This window comes from Bremia lactucae, linkage group LG1 (assembly GCF_004359215.1).
Source record: "Bremia lactucae strain SF5 linkage group LG1, whole genome shotgun sequence".
Taxonomy (NCBI): domain Eukaryota; phylum Oomycota; class Peronosporomycetes; order Peronosporales; family Peronosporaceae; genus Bremia; species Bremia lactucae.
Window position 1 is genome coordinate 12,836,907 of NC_090610.1, and position 21,596 is coordinate 12,858,502.

General features: G+C 46.6%; 1 protein-coding gene across 1 annotated transcript; it reads left to right on the forward strand.

Annotated features, from left to right (window-relative positions):
- Window positions 1–121: 121 nt before the first annotated feature.
- On the forward strand, window positions 122–3,673 carry CCR75_000694 (uncharacterized protein; the record flags this gene model as incomplete). Its single annotated transcript, XM_067958800.1, has 10 exons — window positions 122–657; window positions 890–984; window positions 1,047–1,111; window positions 1,181–1,324; window positions 1,389–1,495; window positions 1,560–2,196; window positions 2,376–2,667; window positions 2,742–2,828; window positions 2,901–3,206; window positions 3,269–3,673. The coding sequence occupies 10 exons, from the start codon at window positions 122–124 to the stop codon at window positions 3,541–3,543; spliced, it is 2,544 nt and encodes an 847-aa protein (XP_067815110.1). The 3' UTR covers window positions 3,544–3,673.
- Between the last annotated feature and the right edge of the window lie 17,923 nt (window positions 3,674–21,596).

Below are 21,596 nucleotides of genomic sequence, written 5' to 3' on the forward strand. Positions count from 1 at the left end.
TACAACAAATGCCGGTATATGTGAGTCGGTATTTACCGTTGATTACGCATAGAAATCCGTTTGAAAAAGTATAAGAATCCAGCAATGTGTCATTTTTAAATAAAACCAAAGGAAGGGAATCATGATTCCAGTTCCAATGCAATCATCGCAGCCTCTACCGCAAACGGCGATCGATATTCCACAGCAGTCGTATGTGCCGCTTAAGAACCCGATGACGGGGATAGAGACGCATAAAGCTGAATGTGCACGCTGCCGAAAGGGCCTTTATGAGAAGGACATCGTGAAGCAGCTACAGTGCGGCCACCTTTTCCATGGACACTGCATTGACAATCACTTGCGAGTGGATATATATTGCCCCGTGTGCCGCGTGCAGGTACTCTTCCCGACAGCTGTGCCAGCCACAATTGTTCACGAAGGTCGAGCTGCGAGATCCGTATACCCATCGGCTAAATTGCCCCCGCGCACCGAGTATGTTGCTACTGCCTTTGTTCCTTCGGATGGCACAAATCGAAGCAATTACGCTCCATGTCGGGAATGTGGGCAAATGTTCTACCGCGATCTGACCAAGGTCCGCCCAGAGACTAACGCTTGGTACCGCTGCGAGCAGTGCGCACCGACTGATATTATTGATTTTATTCGGGGCAGTTGCGCTGTGCAGTAAGTACTGAAGCATTGCTTATCGCCGCTGCCCCGACGGAGAGTTTAAGGAAAGGCTTATTTGTTTGCTGCCTACGCTTTATCTTTGCCGTATTTCATATATTTACCTGCTTGTTTAGTTTATTTGAATTTTTACGTGCCTATGGCTGTTAATAAAACAAATGTATTGTGAATCAGAAACTACTAAAGCAGTAATTTAAAGGTTGTGGGCGATTTATTTTATTTTCTTTAGAATATCAAATTTGAGAGGCAAGTCATATATGCCGAGAATCCGCAACAATGTGGCGGTCGAGCTGAGGTCCCGTCTAACAAAGGGTGACTGGATTGGTGCGATGAAAACTACCACTCTTCAAGTACGTCTTATTGATGGTGTGACCTCTTTCGCACAGACGTGCTTGATTGCGACGGTGTTTGGAACGTGGCTCGAGTGCTGAGCGTACCATCATCAGAGGAGGTACGTAACTTTATTTTCATTTTTGGAGGCAATTTTTGCGGTGTTAAAGCGAACATTTTGGTGCTGCAGGTCGAAATTACATATGATGGCTGGACGAAGGAGTATGATGAGATCGTAAAAGTGGAAAGCGACCGTGTAGCTCCTTATCACACGTTCACGTGGACTGTCAAGTGCTGGGTCAAGTATCTTAATTGGCCATTGTGGCCTTCATTGGTGCTTCCATGCAAACTGGCTTGAACCCTTTAAAGAAATTAGTCTTATTTGTCATTTGCTGCAGGTTACAATTCGGACGCCGGGAACACCAGCTGGTATTCGAAATCTCGCGGCTGAGCATCGGCTTCAAGTGGATTTTTTTGACAGCCCCAATTTTGCCAAACGTGACAGGTTTTGTTGCACAATTGAACGAGAACTTATATGTTGTTCTTATTCAATTTATATTTTGTGGTAGGTGCTGGCAAAAGAAGCTACAAATACAAAGATTTAATGGTAGTTTTAGTAAAAAGCGGATGGGATCAACTGGTGCGCAATTTGAACAAGCACTGGCAAGAGCTTTGCAATCGAATGCTTCGACAGAGATGCCAAAGTTTGCTGATGGTACGCTTCCAATAGAATATAAAATCAGCCCGGCAACATCTGTTAAAGCAGCTCGAAAAAGAATGGGTGACGAGTGCTGGCTCCAGAGCTTTTCAAATAACCAAACGCTTCACAAGAAAAATCACGTTTATGAAGTGCTTGGAGACAAAGATCACTCAGACGACTCGGATGAAAGCTCAGAGGAAGAGGTGACAGTAAACGACCAGTGCTTAAATCTGTCAACGTCAACAGGAGAGCCGAAAAAGATCAGTAATGGCAAGAAACAGCCTTCTTCTACCTCATCGAAGCTTAAATCGTCGCGCTCTAAGATAAAAGATCCTAAGGAGCTTGAGATGGTTGCCAAGTCTAACCTTGAGACTAATTGCAATGGCAACTCAACAAAAAAGCGATTGCGGACTAATCGCCCAACTAGTGACATGATGACGTCAAGAGCTATGGAGCCGACGCAAAACCAGCATTTCGAATCAACTCAGCAACAAATTAATTTGAGGGTGGCTGGTCGGCACGTTAAGGAAAAAAGAAGTGGTAGGCTTTTGTTGTTAAAGGCGGAAATTTGTGCAGCTGAAGTTTTGATGAGGCAATGGTGTTTTGTTTGCTGTTGGTGCCTAGGACAACGTCAACTTATGAACCGGAATGGTAAGCCACGCTTTCGAAAATTTTAAAGTAGTAGATTGTAATTTTTCTGGCCTTCTTTCTTAAAAATGAAGAAAAAGCGACGCTTAACGACAAAAACACGCTAGAAGCCCCAGTACAAAATTTAAAAGCTCGTCGTAAAATGATTGACAATGAGCCAAGTGATCGCAGCTTTGACTCCACGTCATCGAATGATATATTAAAACGAGCCAATAAAAGGCCGCGCTCAGATTCTCCGAGCCAACATCGCGGATTAGCAAAGGAAAAGAATTTTGCTACAACAAGGAGAAAGGCCCTAAAACACCGCCCGAGCCTATTGTTATTAAATAGTAAGTTGTAATAATCTTCTATGTGCTCGACTCTATGTCTGATTATTTTGCTTTGAATGCTTGTGTTTAAACAGCGAACGAGACTTCGCTTTCGAGTTCGCGTCGTATGGACAAGAATAACGCTTGTCAACCGCGTGACATGGCGAAGCCGATCGTCTCTTGTAAACCTTCATATCTTACCACGGTCGCTGAAAATAAAATGGACTGAAATAGGTTGCTTGTTTAATGTATAGATGCCAACAAGGATAAAAAGACAAGCAATCGAAAGCACTTGACGACATTAAACTCGACACTATCTGCAGAAACAATTTTAAGTTCTGACCAGAGCGGTCCAGACGACGAGAACAAGATCGGTCGTGGTCAAAGAATTATTGAGGAAGATACAAGCATGCAAAAAAAATCTAATCACCATGCTGTGATAGAAAGTGTTGCTCACCAAATGAGTCCTGCTTCACAGAACAACAGTTTTTATCGCTACGATGATGCGGACGCATCTCAGCGACACCAGCAGTTTTGTTTGATGAAAGCCGACAAAGCAGGTAAAACCTTTCTGACTTGGCTTTTTGATGCAATTTTTTCTAATTATTACCTACTTGTGTAGGGGCAGATGATCTCGACAAAGTGAGGCTTTCTAAGAGAACAGCCATTAGCGTGCCAAAACAATTTGACTCCACTTCAACACTACATATGCGCACTTGTCACACGAACACTTCAATGATTCGACTTCGTCCGCAACCTCGGATTTTCATGCATGAATCACGACCTCGAACTCATTCTGCTTTGCCTTCTAGATCTACACCAATCTTTAGCTCCAGCAAAGGATTTTCAGTCGAATCTTGGTTTAAGCGCAACTCAATGGCGAATTCTAAGAATTGAAAATATTCGAATGCGTCTTAGAAGATATTAGTTATGGTAATGTGGTGACACGATTATTTAGAAAGCACAATTTTTGCATGTAATGCAGCTCGATGGCTTACCAACTTTACAGTATATGTTTTAAAAGCTATGTATTGCTCTCAAGATCTAAAAAATTGATATACTTTTTTTATCTTTTACCTGAACGATATCCCGTCATCTTCCCCGACTTCATGTAGAATGGTTGGCCCTTTTAAATTTAACTTATTGTACTATGCAACCCAGCCTCCGGGCGGAAGACAAATATGTTTTTTTTAAAACCAATATCTGCTCGCAGTGGTTTTATACGAAGTATATCCTCGAACGAAATCCGATAAATGCCAAAATACTGAGCGAAGAATATGCTTAATAGTAAATATTAATATTTTAACCCGAAGTCTCTTCGAAACTCGATGAGTCGATAGCCGAAAAGAGGTAAACTTAATTAAAAAAAAGGAGGTTAACTTAGTTTCAAAGAAATATAATTACAAATCGGTTGCTTTCAAACCCACGTGCGCACTTGTGAACAAGGAAGTAGTTTTCAGACTGATTTATATTTGATCGTATTAAATTTAAATCCTTTAACCAATCATGAATGCCATCTCTGTAGATATGCACTGATATGTATTGCGAGCGTATTGCTCTAATTTGTCTCGCATCTTGGATGACACTAGCCATCAAACCCGTTAATGTGAATGACCTCAGGTGCATCACATACACAAAGGTGGGTCACAATGTGAACCACACCCAAGTGGTGGGTCTAATTACTTCACTTAAATAATTGACCATCTCTTTAGTACACAAAAAGCACTTAACGGGGATTGTGTAACATAGGGCAACTTTAGACCGTTATGCCATCCCCCTTTGAGAACGAATTTACATTTTACCAATTCGTCAATAAGGAACGAGGGACAGCGAGCTGCTTTACGCGCCGCTTTAGTCCTCTCACTTTCTAGGACTTGTGTGCACTCACACGGTGCCAACTATGCCACCTAAGAGGGGCAAAAATGCTGGGTCATCTGCAAAGACACCCTCACAATCACGCACGAAGCGTACGCGCCGCGTTATCACGCCACCGTCGCTCAGAGCCACATTTACAACGCCGAAATCTAATGCTCTGTGGCACTGTTAATTAGACTGAATGATCCATCCCACTTTTACAGTGAGGATGTAAATTCGTCGCTCATTTCTGACTACAAATCGTCCACACCGCTGCCGTCACCTTATAGTAGTGATGACTGCAGCGAGCTAATGCGAAAGGATGATGGTGCTCTATGGCCCGTCAAACTTCACTCATTGCTCCTAACATGGAGACGCCCAACGTTGCGAAGGCCAACTTGCCTTACGTCAACAAAGCAACTGTCTCGACGTCTGCGCTAGCTAGCGCTGCCCATAATGGCGCAGCTGCTTCCCAGTTGGGTAGTTCCACAAAACCTGTCGTTCAGATCATCATTCCAATGGGTCTGACGCAGAAGATCCTGAGCGTAAAGCTCCACCGACAACACGTGAGCGTGTCCAGTCGATGTCTCAAGCCAGTCGCATTGTACGTGGCTATTTGACTGTTGGCATACCGCCGATGCCACCTCCATCCGAATGGCCTTATTTGGCTGGAACGAGTGCGTCGCTCTTAGAGCGCGCTGCTCTAGATGCACATAAAAATCATGGCATCTATAATTTTTGGAAGGCTCATGTCAAATCACTTCGTCGAGTTTCCCCGATCCCGGTTGTGTTGCATTCGAATGAACCAACCGACCATTACATAGCGGCAATTATGCGCCGCTTTCAGCCACATTTCGATATGGCGAAACAACGGTCGCAGCAAATTAACTTTGCTCGCTTGCTTGTATAAAGAATCATGGGCGGTACTGCACCCGTGTTTCTACTCATCACGCCGCTCCTGCTAGTCCATAAGGAACCAGCGGAGCGACAAGTCCTTCTCATAGGCAGACACGAGGCCCGTTACGTCGACGCACAGCGCGTCAACCGGTTCCCAAGCGTCAAAGCCCTTTGGGTATCCTCTCTACTAGACAAGGATTTGATGTTTCTGCTGCATGGAGCGGTGGGCAACCAACCTTCCAACAAGGAAGTGTTGATTCCCAGCATTTCCATCAGTGCAGGTGGTGCCCGAAAGGAGCGGCGATTTGGCCCGCCTACTCGCGGCAGCCTATCCCGCATCCGTTCAGTCGCAGGCGCTGAACGCTGCTGAACGACGGATCGAGGATCTCGAAAGTCAAGTCTCACGACAGACTTCGGATCTTCACGATGTCTGCGCGAAGGATCGTCAGGGTTACGAACGCCTTCAACTTCGGCTGGACCTTTTAAAAAAGTTGCTGCTGAAGGTCCGCGTCACGCGCGTGATATCACTCGCTATACAAGTCCGTATCGTGGTCAGAGGATTCGGCTGGAAGTTTTTCACCTTCTCCGTCTCTCTCACCAGATCGACGCTCGACTCATAGTAGGCGTCACCAACGGTCTCCTTAGACGGATGGGGGTATGTGATCTGTTCTGGATTAACACAACGTTTCAGACGACCCACGTAAAATACGGAATGCATCTTCATATACGGGAGAAGGATGAGCCTATAATTTAGGTCTCCAATCTCTTCTACCACCGGAAAGGGCCCCGTGAAACGCGGCAACAACTTCGTAGTACCTCCTGGAAGTACAGAAATTGCATTTTTAGGTACGGTAGCAGTACATAATAGTACTTTTCACCCACCCTAACGCGTTCATTATTTTTGCGACCATTTCAGTCCGCATATTCTTTTTGCTTGTCCTGTGCGCTTGCCATCGCGTCACGGACTTTTCGTGTGATGGCTAATCGCTCACCCACAAAGAGTTGTCTCGCTCACGCAGGTTAGCATCAAAATCGCCCGCGACAGCGCCCACCGCCGAGAGGTCGGTCACAGAAGGTAGTTTTAAGACCACTGCGAAACTGGCAGGGTCACTGGGGCAAGTTTCTGTTGTTGAGATGATACCCTCGCGGGTCATCGTCATAGTCGAAACTATGTCCATCTTTAGCACCGAGCATAGTGAGAGGCCCTCCCCCACTAAGACTCGGGCTGCGCACAACGAGACTGGCGTTCGAGGATGGCGCAGTCCGTTTATATCAAACGTTGTGTCACCCTTAGTGGCGTGGACACTGTAATTTTTTCAGCGAACTCCACGAAGGGCAATTGTTTGCTCCATTCTTTGGGGGTCGCGACCGTGCGCAATATATCCGCAACGACCCGATTGGCACGTACTGTTTGGCCATCGGTCTAGGGATAATCTGCGGTCGACATGTGAAGCTTGCTACCTAGCAGCTCAAGCACATAACGACAAAAATTAGACGTAAAATGCGGATCCCGGTCGATACGATGGACTTGGGTATTCCGTGTTGTCGGTATACATGATACAGGAACAAGAGCACTGCCTCCTTGTCTGTTGTTCGATGTTTTACATGTTGCTAAACGCACCATTTAGCTCAGTCTGTCTAAAAAGACGACGAGCCTGTCCGACCCTTGAGGTCAGGCGGCATGCGAAGCATGAAGTCCAGACTGATCGACTTCCAACAATCCGTTGGGATCGGCACCGGCTTCAATGACGCACTGCTGGGCGGTGCAGGCTTAATGCGCTGATACTGTTCGCACGAGCGACTATAGTTGGCCACCCATCGATATAGGTGTGGCCACCAAAATTCCTTTGACACTCGTAAGAATGTTTTTTCACGGCCCAGATGCCCACTCGATGGTTCATCGGAGCTCGTGAAGTATTTTCAGCTTGAGATCTGTGTCATGATATACATAGATTCTAAAGGGATCCCAAGGTGACAGCTGATGCCATAAAAGGCCATCGCTGTAGCTAAAAAGACTTAGCTTAGCCTTCAGACCTTTCGTCCAAAGTGATCCAACAGCAGGCGACATTGTTCGTCCTGACTGTAGCTCTCCTTTATTTTGGAGGCGAGTGAGTTCGTCACGTGGTATGCCTTCATGGCTGCCAAAGTTTACGACTCAACTTGTAACTTAGCATGAGACACACTTTCCTGGTGTCTTGCCACGCAGTCTGGTCTGCGCGATAACGGGTCAGCCAATACATTCTACTTACCCGGCTTGTATTTAACTTTAAAATTAACTTCAGAGATGAATGTAAGCCATCTTTACAGTTTAGGCAAGAGGTGCGGTGAGTTTATTGCGGTCCGCAGTGATGCGTGATTCGTATAAACCACAAATGGTTCGGTGCCTAACAGGTGCACTCCAAATTTTACACGAGCATACTTTATTACAAGTAGCTCCTTGTCATGCACAGAATAATTCAGTTCCGCGGCTTATAAAAGCCGGGACTAATAAGAAATGACACGGTCGACGCCGTCGTCATCTTTTTGCATGAGCTCGCTGCCAATTGCAAAATTACTTGTATCGCAGACGACGCTAGAGGGCTTGTCCGCGTCTAGCAATGCCAAGTCCGGTGCTTCTATAAGATACTGCTTCACTGATTTTAAAGTATCTTCTTGTTCTTTTAACCAAACCCATTCTGCGTCCGTTTTAAGGAGGTCAGACAATAGCTTAGTTCGCTCAGCATAATTCTTGCTATACTTATGCAAGTAATTAGCGAGCCCTAGGAATTGCGCAAATTGTTGGGATTGGTCATTCCTTTCCTGTTTTTAACTTGTCTGGGTCCGCTTATACACCATGCGTACCTAAAATGCAGCCCAGCACAGGTATCTCAGGGACCCCTATGACGCACTTTTGCAAGTTGACGTACAATTGGGCGTCCTTTAAAGTCTGCAACACAGTGTCTAAATGACGCTAGTGCGACTCTACTGCGCTCAGCCCGTCCTCGGCCCTACTGTGCACGAATACATCGTCAAAGTAATGGAGCGCGTAGGCACGGTGCTGACGCATCACGTGAGCCACCACCCCGTTGAATGTCGCCGGTGCGTTTTTCAACCCTTGGGGCTCACAAGCCACTCACAAAGCATACCGCTTGGGGTGCTTACAGCTGTTTTGGCTACATCGGACTCTCTCATGAGTACCTGATAGTAACAATTTTTTAAATCGAACGCGGAAAGGATAGTTGACGTTCCCATGGAATTCAACAGAACATCTTTCCGCGGGACTGGTGTTTGCGCTGGTATGGTCGCCGTGGTCAGCTTATTGCAAGCGTGAACCAAGCACCATCCACATGTGGCTTTACGCACACAAAAGGTCGGGCTGCAGTGGGGCGACTTGCTCTCACGTACATATCCCGCCTTGGCTCGCTTGTCGAAGAACTCATCAACAAAATTGACTTGTACTTTCGGCAACGGCCATTGCCTGGTCACACAATACTTGGTGCCAGGCTCTAAATCAATTTCGTTCCCGATGCCCCTATCGGCTGGTAGGCGGCTCGTCACTTCTTCCGGAACACATCGCGATGTTTCCACAGAACCACAAAGACCGGACTGTCTCTCAAGTATCCCAGCCTTGAGCAGCAAACCATTTCTTTTTGTCCGTTTCTAGGACGCTCTCGTCCATTGTGGACGACGAGCAACAGACCACCAAGTCTCTTCTGGAGCTGGTGTGACTATTTCGTGAATCTATCCTTCCTTTAATTCGGCAAGGAACAAATCCCACGACATCTCCGGGAGATTTACTATCTCCTCGGCAGATGTAAAGACGTGCTGGCTGGAGCACCTCATCAGAGGACGCCTCCGCTATTTCGCCTTCGACGGCCTTGAACATCTCGTTCGAAGGCCCGTTCTCTTTTCGACAGGTCGATCCAAAGGTCACTCAATTTGACGTGCCTTTGACCGTCCTTATCTGTCGAACACTCGTTTTCCAAGTCACCACGACCTTTGACTGGGAAGCGGGTGCCGTTGCTTTCCTGACTAACGCATCCGTTCTGCAGCAGGCTCTAGGCACTGTGCCGATATATGCGACGCTTGACTTCCTGTCAGCTCGCCGTCTACTGCCACAGGCTTTCAGCTCTGTGCAGGACATTCAAAAGCTACTTGCCATCGTCTTTTTCACTACCCCAGTCTCTACGAGCTGGGTAGTACTTGAGGACGTTTGACATTCCGTCAACGCACCCTCAACTGTGTTTGACACGATACCAGCTCTATACGCCTCTCGTAGAAGCACATCATTTCCGGTGCCCTGCGTAGAGTTTGCAACCGTGCGTGTACGCCATTCTATCCATGGTCGATGTCTTGCCAGCCATGGCATTCCTTGGATGAGGTTAAATGGACTCTCCATACCTGCACTGTAAACTTCTCTTTAAAATGAGAAGTCAGTAACGCTAAAGGCGACTTCAACTTGAACTCTCTCAGACTTAATGAGCGCGTATTCGCTAAAGAACGATTTCCTCTTGTCGCTTGCCATCCTGGGAAAGCGACTCAAACACCGCCGGTCTCTTTCTTAGAGCCGCGAGTTTAACAAAATTCTGTAGCCTCATACTCGAGCGCTATAGACCAGCAGGGTTGAGGTCCGAAATTTCGATACCTCAGGGACTATGCTTCCCATTTGTTCGAAAATTCTGAACTTAGGGGCCAAACGTCTTACGTAATCTTAGGACCTGATTAAGAACAAATCGTTTCTATAAGGATTTGATCGAATTTAAGGATGCGTTCCCTGGTTCGGTACCGTGTGAGTTGCCTAAGGATAAATGCACTCGACTCAAAATCTACTTAATATCAGGCTCGAAATACTGTGTCATGAAGCAGTGGCCACTGCCATGTGGACAAGTATTAGTGATCGACAATTTCTTCGACGATCGCTTAACAGCGGGCCACGTGAGGAGTCAACCTTCTCACATAGCTCTTCGACCTTCTGTGTGCGTAAAGCACCAGGAGGGTGGCGAATTGCACATGCGAAAATAAAATTGAGCGCTGCAACTGTCCCGGCTCAAACACCGATACCGAGAAGGACATCATAATTGATGGTATGTAAAAAAGTACCATATTTTTGTCCATGGAACTGACAGACGGAGCCTATCAATCCTCATGAGAGGACAAAATATTTCGTTCACAGCAATTAGTACCTCAAGAGGCATGCGTTGAGAATGGTTGGTTATACCACAGGGGCTTAGTAATGCCCCTGCAACAGTCAATTGAAGTGCATCCCCAATCTGTTAAGATCGGTGCGAGATTTCGCACCAAGTTATTTCTTCGTTCAAAGCAGATTATGTGCGGAAAGTCGGACGTTGAAGTACATCGTTTTCACGTTCAAAAGGCTCTTACACTTATGAGTAAGCATAAGTTGTATGCAAATTTAAAGAAGTGTATATCGCGTGCATCGTGGGTGAGCACGGTGTACGCCCTGATCCGGAAAAGATCAAGGCGATTGAAGACTAGCCTGTGCCAGTCGATGTAAACGGACTTCGAATGCTCCACGGCTTATCTGCAATCGAAATACTATTTTGGGTGCATCGTGGGTGAGCACGGTGTACGCCCTGATCCGGAAAAGATCAAGGCGATTGAAGACTAGCCTGTGCCAGTCGATGTAAACGGACTTCGAATGCTCCTCGGCTTATCAGCGTTCTTACATGAGTACTCTCACAATTATGCCGAAATAACGAACATCTTTCTTATTTGTTGAAATATAAAGTCAAGTGGTCATGGCACGCTAATTCTCAGCGTTCCTTTGAGAGTTTCAAGCAAAGCTTGATGCAATCGACAATTGGCGATTGCGGACCAAGACAGACCATTTCATGAGGTCTATGAGGCCAGCGATTTTGCAATCGGCTGTGGTTTAACGCAAAGACTCAGACTGCGTAGAGTGCGCCGCCTGCTATCATTAGCGTCAGCTTCAACCAGCTGAGCGCAATCATCCAGTGCATTACAAGGAAGTCCTTGCATATGCACTGGCTACGTTTTTGGGTTTGTCTCTTCAAAGATAGACCGTTCCGCTGGCTAAAGAAGAATTGGTCCACTTCGTGCAGGAGTCTATCGCTGACGCAGTGGGCCGACAGAACCGGGACTCTGATAAAAATGGAACAGCAAACCTTTTTTGAAGTTAACAATCTAGTCCTGCTGTATACGGTAAATCTACTCAATCGGTACTGATGATTGTAAGCAGTTGCACAAATTACTGCCCAAGTGAATCGGCCTGTTTCGTGTACAGCACAGCCAAGACAATGCGTACACGATCGAGCTTCCTCGTAGAATGCGAGCACATCCTACGCTTTACGTCGGACGTCTCCGCCCGTACTACCAGTACGAGGCTTCTTCCGGTCCAATTCACACCGGTACGGTCCCAGGCATCCACCAAAGACGGATGGTCTCGGGTTAGAGACTCAAAAATTTTAGCCAGACTTATCAATTTCTTTTTTAACGAGGAAGCTCGTGACAAACTGTCGCCAGCTCGTCGCGAGGGTTTGATGCACCCATTCTTTCGAAAATTGGTCGACCGCAACTTGCGCTCAAGATTCAATTCTTCGTGACAAACATTGTCGACCGTTGAAGCAAAATCATGACGACGGGAACTTTCATGATCATTTTCCTGCCGCAAGTACCGGAGGATGGATTTGACCATAATGTTAAGAAGTTGAGCCCGCGAAAAGTCGAATTCGATTTATCCTTCTCCGCATCAATTCATGTCTAGAGTGGCGGAAAGTGTTCTTGAACCGAGGGTCGAATAGGATCCGACGAGTTCTCTCGATCCCACCTAACGACAGATATTCCGGGTCTCGTCCAACAGTATGACGAGACCGATTCTTTGGCTTACAGGGTTCATTGTTAAACGAGCGTTTTCCTCGCGCGCTCGTTAAAGGATTGTAAGTTTTAAATCCCTTCACGCATCTCAGAAGAGATGTACGTCCCCCAACGAGAGTCATTAACGGAGTACGCCTCCCTAGGGACATGGAATGCACCCATAAAGCAGCAGGGACATGGATTTCCCAATGAGGGCAAGGTAAGCCTGCTCTCTAAAAAGCACCGACTACAGTCCACTTTTCAAACCGGTCACGAAAAGTAACCATTTTTTCAAGCCAAGCCTCGCGGCCTGATCGTTGCACATTCTTATTGAATGTTTCCCAAGCGTTAAAGAAGGAATTACATCCTTTGGACGCTTGCAAGTGTACCGCCGATTTTAATTGAAGGCATCGATGAAAAATTCCGTTTCGTCCTTACCAGGATTGTGAAGCCTGGATGATTTGAATAATGGATTTTTGTAGCGCTCGTTGGTCATACCAGACCCAAGAATTATGTTACCCGTAGAGGGCAACCAGGGTTTCTTTTCGGTAGCGAACCTCAACGTATAACGCTCTCTCTCCCGTTGGCTAATGTTAGCACTGGGGCGAACAAGTTTACCCGAAGGAATCTTTACGATCGCTTCGTTCCTGGTGATGAATTTGAGCATCACAAGTACCGTTCTTTTTATCGGAGTCATCCTACACATTTCCGCATCAAGAAAGTCCGGGAATTCGAACATCCTCGAGACCATTACTTGATCTATCTCGTCAGAACCCATGGTTGGCGCAATCGGCCCGGGGTGAGGCGGAGCCCGCTATGGTTGTTATTGAGTCAGACGATGACGCCGACTCATAAAGTACACCTCCAACCGAAGTTAAAGGCGAGTAATTTCTCGCAGTAGACGCCTAAGCATCTACTGACGTGTGTTTTATCACTAGCTGTTATCCTTAGTCGTGTAGCTGCCAGGTTTGCGGCCTTACAGGCAAGTGCACGGGCTTTGATACCATGCGCAAACAAATATTTGGAATTGAAATAAAAACCAACAAGTGATGCCATACAGAGGAGTTCTCTCTGTCAATATACATCAGTCACGTATTTGGCTGTTGGTTATGGTGAGGGTGATGTAACGGAGTGTCTCGTTAAAATATATATCTTATGCGAGGAATATTATAAATTATTACCTATAAATGAAAAATAACAAAGATAAAGTACTTTCATATATAGTATTATTTTTTACTTTTGATAATACCATATTTGTTAATATTGAAGCAACAAGACAACAGTTTCTTTGAACGGTTAATTTGAGTTTAAATCATTTCCGCCAATCGTTACTAGACAAGATTGAGCGGTGCGCAAAGAGGCGCTAAACATAGTTTGATATTATTATATTAAAGTCGGTAGATAAGAAATTCGTTATGATGGAGCTTAACATACAAGATATGTTTCACTTATTCTCTATACTAAGCCTTAAGTGTTGACGTCGAGTAGCTAAGACTCCTAGATACTTAAAGTCTTCTCCTGCACGTCAGTCTAGGTTAAGTATTCGGAAGTACCTCACCTTCCCTCTAATCAGTGCAGGTTGGCTAGTACTGAAGCAGTACTAGCGAACGGTGCCGTGATACACAAGAAGGTAGCAATATGCAGGAGCTAATCATATTAGAACAGCTCTACTTTTTCTCATACTAGGTCTACCTTAGTACTGACCTTTAGTTGCTAACAATTCTTCCCAAATTTATCCCTTTTATCTGCTCGTCGTGGACGCTACATATTTGGAGGCACCTTTACATTCACTGTTATCAGTGTAGGTTGGCTAGTACTGAGGCAATTCTTGCAAAAGGTCATCGTAACATGCTATCTTGATACATTACTTTTTTGGTAAGTGTAGCGGAGCTACCTTGCTCCTAAAGTCAGATGAAGACTTTCAGACTCAGAGAGCCACTTAGTTCTATTGAACTAATGAGTTTAACAACTCAGGGAGTCGTACAAGCTATCAAAGCTTAAGGAATCCTAGTTCAAGGGATTCAGGGTTCGTAGAACCAAGTGGCAACTAGTGCTCAAGAGGATATACCTTAGAAAGGCTTCTATCTCTTACAGATCAATGCGCAAGTCTTAGGAACGCACTTAACGCTTTAAGATCAAAAGGGGAACTGAACTTTATTTAATTATTTAAATATAAAATCTTACCCTAGCTAATTAAAATAGATTTTGGCCGCCAGATTTATATCTGGCGGCGTCCACATTTATTACCCACAATAAATGGGATTTAAGTAACTAACTATTTTAAAATTAGATAAAAGGGTATTTTACCCATAAAGTAAATGTACCACAACAACGGTTCTCCAACCGATGTGTGCCCCATTACACCCTCTCCCATCAGACTGTTGAAACCGAGTGACAACATTCGCTTCTTTTCCTCTTTGAGGTTGGAACCTAAACAAGCTAACCGTTTGGTTGTGCTTTCCATTCCTTTGTCTAATGACAATCAAGCGTGAGTCACAGACTCTGAGCACCTTCCTCGACGATGAGGGAATGGTGGACTTTGAAAGTCACCCTCAATCAGAGGAGGAGGAAAAAGAGCGGCGTTTGCTCACGCCTTCTCCTCCGGACGAACGTCGGCGAGCCCCGAATCCGTTCCCAGAACGTGGTGCCGCTGATGTCTTAACTGCATTGAGCAGGACACGGGACCCTGAGTCCAACATTATTACGAATCCACTCGATGAAGAATAATCCTCATAGAGGAAAGAGCTCGTCGTCGAGCTGCCGAAATAGCGAAAGCTAAGGCTCATAGTGAATATAGATTCACTCCGCTTGGTGCGGACGAGCGTCTCAAAGAGATAGCGGGTCATAGCTTGGCCATCTGGATCTCTGGTGAACCGGCGAGGACGCCGGAGGAGATCGCTACCCGCGACGCTCTTCATGAGCAATACCTTACGCCGAAGGTAATGACGCGAAGCCAGTATCTGACGCGTTTACGTGATCAAGCCCGTGGGGCTTCGGTGACCTCCATGAGGGAAATTCCGATCGTTTTGTTTCCAAACGAAACAACTGAATTCAAAGTCTCATTTGAGAAATGGGTTCACCGGGCCCGCAAACTCCGTAATATCTGGAATATCAGAGAGTCTGCGGATAGAGGTGATGTTCGTTTGGAACGGAAGCTTCGCTTCGACTTTGCTAAGCTTATGGCTAAAGGCCAGTTACGTTCGGCATTTATGCCACAAAACGAAGAAAGGCCTAGCCGATATTTCAGTGCTTCGTTTGACCGTACAACCAAGGATCGAAGGCGCACTGAGGCTTTAAATCCACCTAATCCCACGTTCAGTGGTGGGAAGCTTCGTTTGACGCGAGTTGACCCTGAGCTTGGCGCTCAAAAACGTCAACGGCGTACGGGCAATCTTGCCGAAGAGGTACCTCGAACTCCCAAGAGTTTTCAGAAGAGAGGTACCCTAGCCACTTCACCAGATACTGGTATTGACCCTCACGATGACTTCGCTTTAAAAGTTTCTCCACATGAAACTGAAGGTTCACCCGCGCACAAGCAGCGTGGGAGGGGGCCGAAATTTCGGCGGAAGCATTTGATGCATTACGGCACGAGGTGCAACTTCTTCGTGAGGTCCTTGCTCGGGTTGAGAGCTCTTTTGAGGCGGTTCGGGACCGTATTTCGACGCTGGAGCATTAGCAGCGTCGTTTAAAGGGCCAGCTGAACATCCTGGTGAGGATGCAGCAATTTGCGGCACGACCGCCTGTCTCGGCGCAAGCGCCTTCAAGTCCACGTGGGAAGGGTCCCGATATGGCTTAAGCAAGCCAACGTAAAGCACTGGGTGTGTACGCAACTTGCTGGGAAGGTTTAGCGTAAGCTAGGCCCTTCTTGGCCACGATCGTAAATGGTCCAATAAAGCGCGGGCGCAACTTGGTCTTGAAGACCGCGGAAACCAAGTTGGTAGGTAGGTTTTTAGCGTTTAGTAAAACTCGGTCTCCGACCATATAAGAATAAATACAGCTTCTGCCTTTGGCATCTGCTTGTTCGTTTTGTTTGTCTTCGCTATCAGCCATCGTATCCCTTACATGTCGTAAGACACTAAATCGCGTCGCGAGAAACTCGCTTACTTGTTTTCGAACGGTAACAGGGCTGATATCAGCAAGCCTATCGGCCAATTATCCCTCGCCAAGCCCTGAACCACGCAGTGGTATCGTTTGTGGAACGGCGGGTGGGTAAGACCGTTTATGTAAAACGGAGTATAGCCTGTAGAGGCATGAACAGCGTTATTTAACGCAAATTCCACTACTGGGAGCATTGAGCTCCTGCGCTTTGGTGTCTGAGCACACACGCTGCGTAAAACGTCTTTAGTGACGCGATTGACACGTTCGGTTTGACCATCGGTCTGCGGATGGTCCGCAGTGGACATATCCAATCTGGTGCCAACCACTCGGAAAATTGATTTTCAGAATTTACCCGTGAAACGGGGATCCCGATCAGAGACAATTGTCACTGGCAAACCATGTTGTCGAAACACGCGATCGATAAACAGCTTAGCTGTACCCTCTCACTATACCGGAGTCCTGGCTGTATCTTTCAGCAGCCCCAAAATAAAATCCATACTAATGAACTCCCAGCATCCTATGGGGACGGGAAGACTCGTTAGTGGCGCAGCAGCATGTGCCGAGGGTTTAACCCGTTGGCACGTTTTGCATGTGCGAACATATGTGCTGACCCATTTAAAAAGTTAGGGCCACCATTAACTCTGGCTTATAGAGCCGTAGGTCTTTTCTCTACCGAGATGACCACCAAGGACAGTATCGTGTCCCTCATTGAGGATCTGGTACTTCAAATCCTCATCATGAGGAACAACGACACGCGGAGGGTCCGCGATGTCTGTGCAATAAGAAAAAGCAACAGGTTGTTATCGATAGAAAATCGATGTAACCTTGCACGCAAACGTGCCGGCAATTTAATACCCTAATCCGAGTTCTTTAAAGCTCGTAGCAGAGCTACACACTGTTCATTCTTGGCGTAAGCCGAACGGATTAATTCATGAATAGGTGACGAGATAGTCGTCAAATGAGAAACCTCATAATCCGGCCTGCGTGATAATGCATCGGCCAAAGCATTTTGCTTGCCGGGTTTATACTTCACCTCGAAGTTGTATTCCACAAAAAAAGGATAGCCATCGGGCCATTCTCTGTGAGAGATGGGGCGGCTTGGTCGCCGTGCGTAACGACGCGTGATCTGTATAAATCACAAACGGCTTAGAGCCGAGCAGATGAACTCTGAATTTGACGAGACCATACTTCATAGCAAATAACTCTTTGTCATGAACTGGGTAGCTCTTTTAAGCACCTTTAAGCTGTCTAGACTCGAACGCAGTAACACGTTCATGCCCATCAACATCTGTTTGTAACAGAGCACTGCCAATGGCAAAAAAAAAATCTGATGCGTCACAGACGACACTGAAAGGCCAATTTGGGTTTGGCAGTGCCAGAATCGGGGCATGGATAAGACTATCCTTAACTGCTCGAAAAGCATTATTTTCGGTGCTAGTCCAGCACCATTCCGCATCCTTTTTAAGGTTATTAGATAATGGCGTAGCCATATCAGCGTAATTTTTGTTATATTTGTGTAAATAATTGGCGAGACCCAACCACTTACGCAAATACTGGTTTTTATCTAAATACTGGTTTTTAGGAACGGCCAATCTACTATGGCTTTTACCTTAGCGGGATCCGCTCTAAGGCCTCGCTTTCCAATGAAGCATCCTAAAAAAGGACTTTCGTCTGCGCCAAAAATGCATTTAGATGCATTGGCATACAATTTGTTTGTGCGCATGCACTCGAGCACTGCTCGCAAATGGTCTAAATGGTTTTCCATATCCGACCGACCCTGCTCCGCACGACTATGGACAAAAATGTCATCGAAATAAGTCTGTGCATAACCTCGATGAGGGCGAAACAGTTGCGTCACTAGACGATTAAATGTTGCCGGGGCGTTGGAAAGCCCTTGTGGCATAACCAGCCACTCCCATAACATGCCGCTTGGGGTGCTAACCGCTGTAAGCGGAAATCACTAGGTCGCATGAGCAATTTGACTAAGCCAAGTGCATTATTCATCGTACATCCCACCCAATTGCTCTAGACAATTTCCTTGCTAGGAATGGGGTTTTGTGCTCGATTAGGCTTTTTGACACAAAATGTCGGTGTCGAATGGAGAGATTTTCTCTCGCCAGCCTCGTGCTTAGCACGGAAGAATTGTCAATGTCGTCACATTGTTTATTTATAAGGGCCACTGTCGTGTAACACAGTATTTAGTTCCACGAGCCAAGTCATTTTTTGATAAACACCTTTATCTGGAAGTAAGACAGATGGGGCTTTCGTAGACACCACATCTTGGAATTCCTTAACTAAGGATTAGATTGAGTACGTCGGATCTTTCAGGATCGATGATCCACTCCGCGCATTTAGTGTCCTCCAGGACGAATCCGTTTAGGAGCGATGATGAGTTTAACTCAATATTCGGTCGAATCACCACCACTTCAGACAATTCACCAGCCTTTAAGGCTCGGCAACAGACATTTCGTCTTGCTCTAAAAGACTGCTCTTGGTTGTCATCTCGGTAGAGAAAAGACCTACGGCTCCGTGAGCCAGATTTATTGGTGGCCAAGCTCTACAAATAGGTAAGCTCATACGTTCGCAGATGCGAAACTTGCCAACTAGTTAAACCTTCGGCTCATGCCGCGGCATCACTGGCCAGCCAGCCCGTACCCAAAAGGTGTTGGGAGTCCATTAGTATGGTTTTGTGTTTGGCCATCCGGAAGAATCGGCCGGTAACACAGGTATCGTTGTCTTTGTTAGCCGGTTGAGAAAACGGCTCATTTAGCGGCTGTGCGAGATTGGTCTAGGTACACCAAGGATGTTCATTGATCGCATGTTTCGCCAACACGGTTTGCCTTTGGCAATTATCTCTGATCGAGACCCGCGTTTCACGGGTTAATTCTGGAAATCGATTTTCGAGTGCTTGGCACCAGATTAGACATGTCCACAGCGGACTATCCGCAGGCCGATGGTCAAACTGAACGTGTCAGCCGTGTCATTGAAGACGTTCTGCGCAGTGGGTACCAAAGCGCTGAAGCGCAATGCTCCCGGTAGTGGCGTTTGCGTTAAATAACGCTGACCATGCCTCTACAGGCTATACTTCGCTCTACGTAAATGATCTTCCATACACACACGTTCCATAAAAGGTACCACTACATGGTTCAGGGCTTGGAAGTTAGGGAAGAATTAGCCAAAAGGCTTGCTGATATCAGTTCTGTTACCGTTCATAGAAATGTAAGCAAATTTCTTGAAACACGAGTTCGCGTCTTGTGCGTGACACAGTGGCTAATAGCCAAGACTAACAGAAAGAACAAGCGATGGGCACAAGTTGATATGATTCTTTTGCGGTCGGAGACCGAGTTTTTCTAAAGCTTTTTGCGGTCTTAAGACCAAATTGCACCGGTGCCTGATTAAACCATGGACGAGCGTCTCAAAGAGATCGCGGGTCACAGCTTGGCCAGCTGGACCTCCGGTGAAACGGCGAGAGCGCCAGAGGAGATCGCTACTCGCGACGCTCTTCATGAGCAATACATTACGCCAAAGTTAATGAGCGAAGTCAGTATCTGACGCGATTTCGTGATCAAGCCCGTGGGGCTTCGGTGACCTCAATGAGGAAGATTCCGATCGTTTTGTTTCCAAACGAAACAAGGAGTGAAAACATAGTCTCATTTGAGAACTGAGTTCATCGAGCCCGCCACCTCCGTAATAGTTACAATATCAGAGATTTTGCGGATGCGGCTGATGTTCGGTTGGAACGAAAGCTTCGCTTTGATTTCGCCAAGCTTAAGGCCAAAGTCCAGTTACGTTCGGCATTTATGCCACAAAACGAAGAAAGGCCTAGCCGATATTTCAGTGCTTCGGTTGATCGTACAACCATGGATTCGAAGACGCACTGGGGCTATAGGTCCACCTAATCCTACGTCTAGTGGTGGAAAGCGTCGTTTGACGCGAGTTGACCCTAAGCCTGGAGCTCAAAAGTCAACGGCGCACGGGCAATCTTGCCAAAGAGGTACCTGAAACTCCCAAGAGTTTTCAGAAGAGGAGTACCCTAGCCACTTCACCAGATGCTGGTGTTGGCCCTTAGACGACGACGTAGCTTTAAAGGCTTCTTCACGTAAAATCGAAGGTTCCCCCGCGCATCAAGCAGCGCGGGAGGGAACGAAATCTCGATGGAAGCATTTATGCTCTAAGGCACGAGAAGCAACTTCTTCGTGAGGTCCTTGCTCGGGTTGAGAGCTCTTTTGAGGTGGTTTGGGGCCGTCGTTTATCGCTGGAGCGTCAGCAGCCTCGTTTAAAGGACCAGCTGGACATCCTGGTGAGGATACAGCAACCTGGAGCACGACCGCCTGTCACGGCGCAATCGCCTTCAAGTCCACGTGGGAAGGGTACCGATACGGTTTAAGCAAGCAAACGTAGAACACTGGGTGTGTGTGCAGCTTGCTAGGAAGGTTAAGCGTATAAGCTAGGTCCTTCTTGGCCACGACCGTAAATGGTCCAATAAAGCACAGGCGCAATTTGGTCTTAAAGACCGTGGAAACGAAGTTGGTAGGTAGATTTTAAGCGTTTAATAAAGCTCGGTCTCCGACCATATAAAGAATTAATACAGCTTCTGCCTTTGGTATCTGCTTGTTCTTTTTGTTTGCCTTGGCTATCAGTCATCGTATCCCTTACATGTTCTAAGACACTTATCGCGTCGCGAGAAACTCGCTTACTTGTTTCCGAAGGTAATAGGGCTGATATTAGCAAGCCTATCGGCTAATTCTCCCCCACCAAGCCCTGAACCACGCAGTGGTACCGTTAATGGAACGCGTGGGTGAGTGAGACCGTTGACATAGAACGGAGTATAGCCTGTAGAGGCATGTAAAGCGTTATTGAACGCAAACTCCACCACTGGGAGCATGAAGCTCCAGCGCTTTGGTGTCTGAGCACACACGCTGCGTAAAACGTCTTTAGTGACGCGATTGACACGTTCGGTTTGACCATCGGTCTGCGGATGGTCCGCAGTGGACATATCCAATCTGGTGCCAACCACTCGGAAAATTGATTTTCAGAATTTACCCGTGAAACGGGGATCCCGATCAGAGACAATTGTCACTGGCAAACCATGTTGTCGAAACACGCGATCGATAAACAGCTTAGCTGTACCCTCTCACTATACCGGAGTCCTGGCTGTATCTTTCAGCAGCCCCAAAATAAAATCCATACTAATGAACTCCCAGCATCCTATGGGGACGGGAAGACTCGTTAGTGGCGCAGCAGCATGTGCCGAGGGTTTAACCCGTTGGCACGTTTCGCATGTGCGA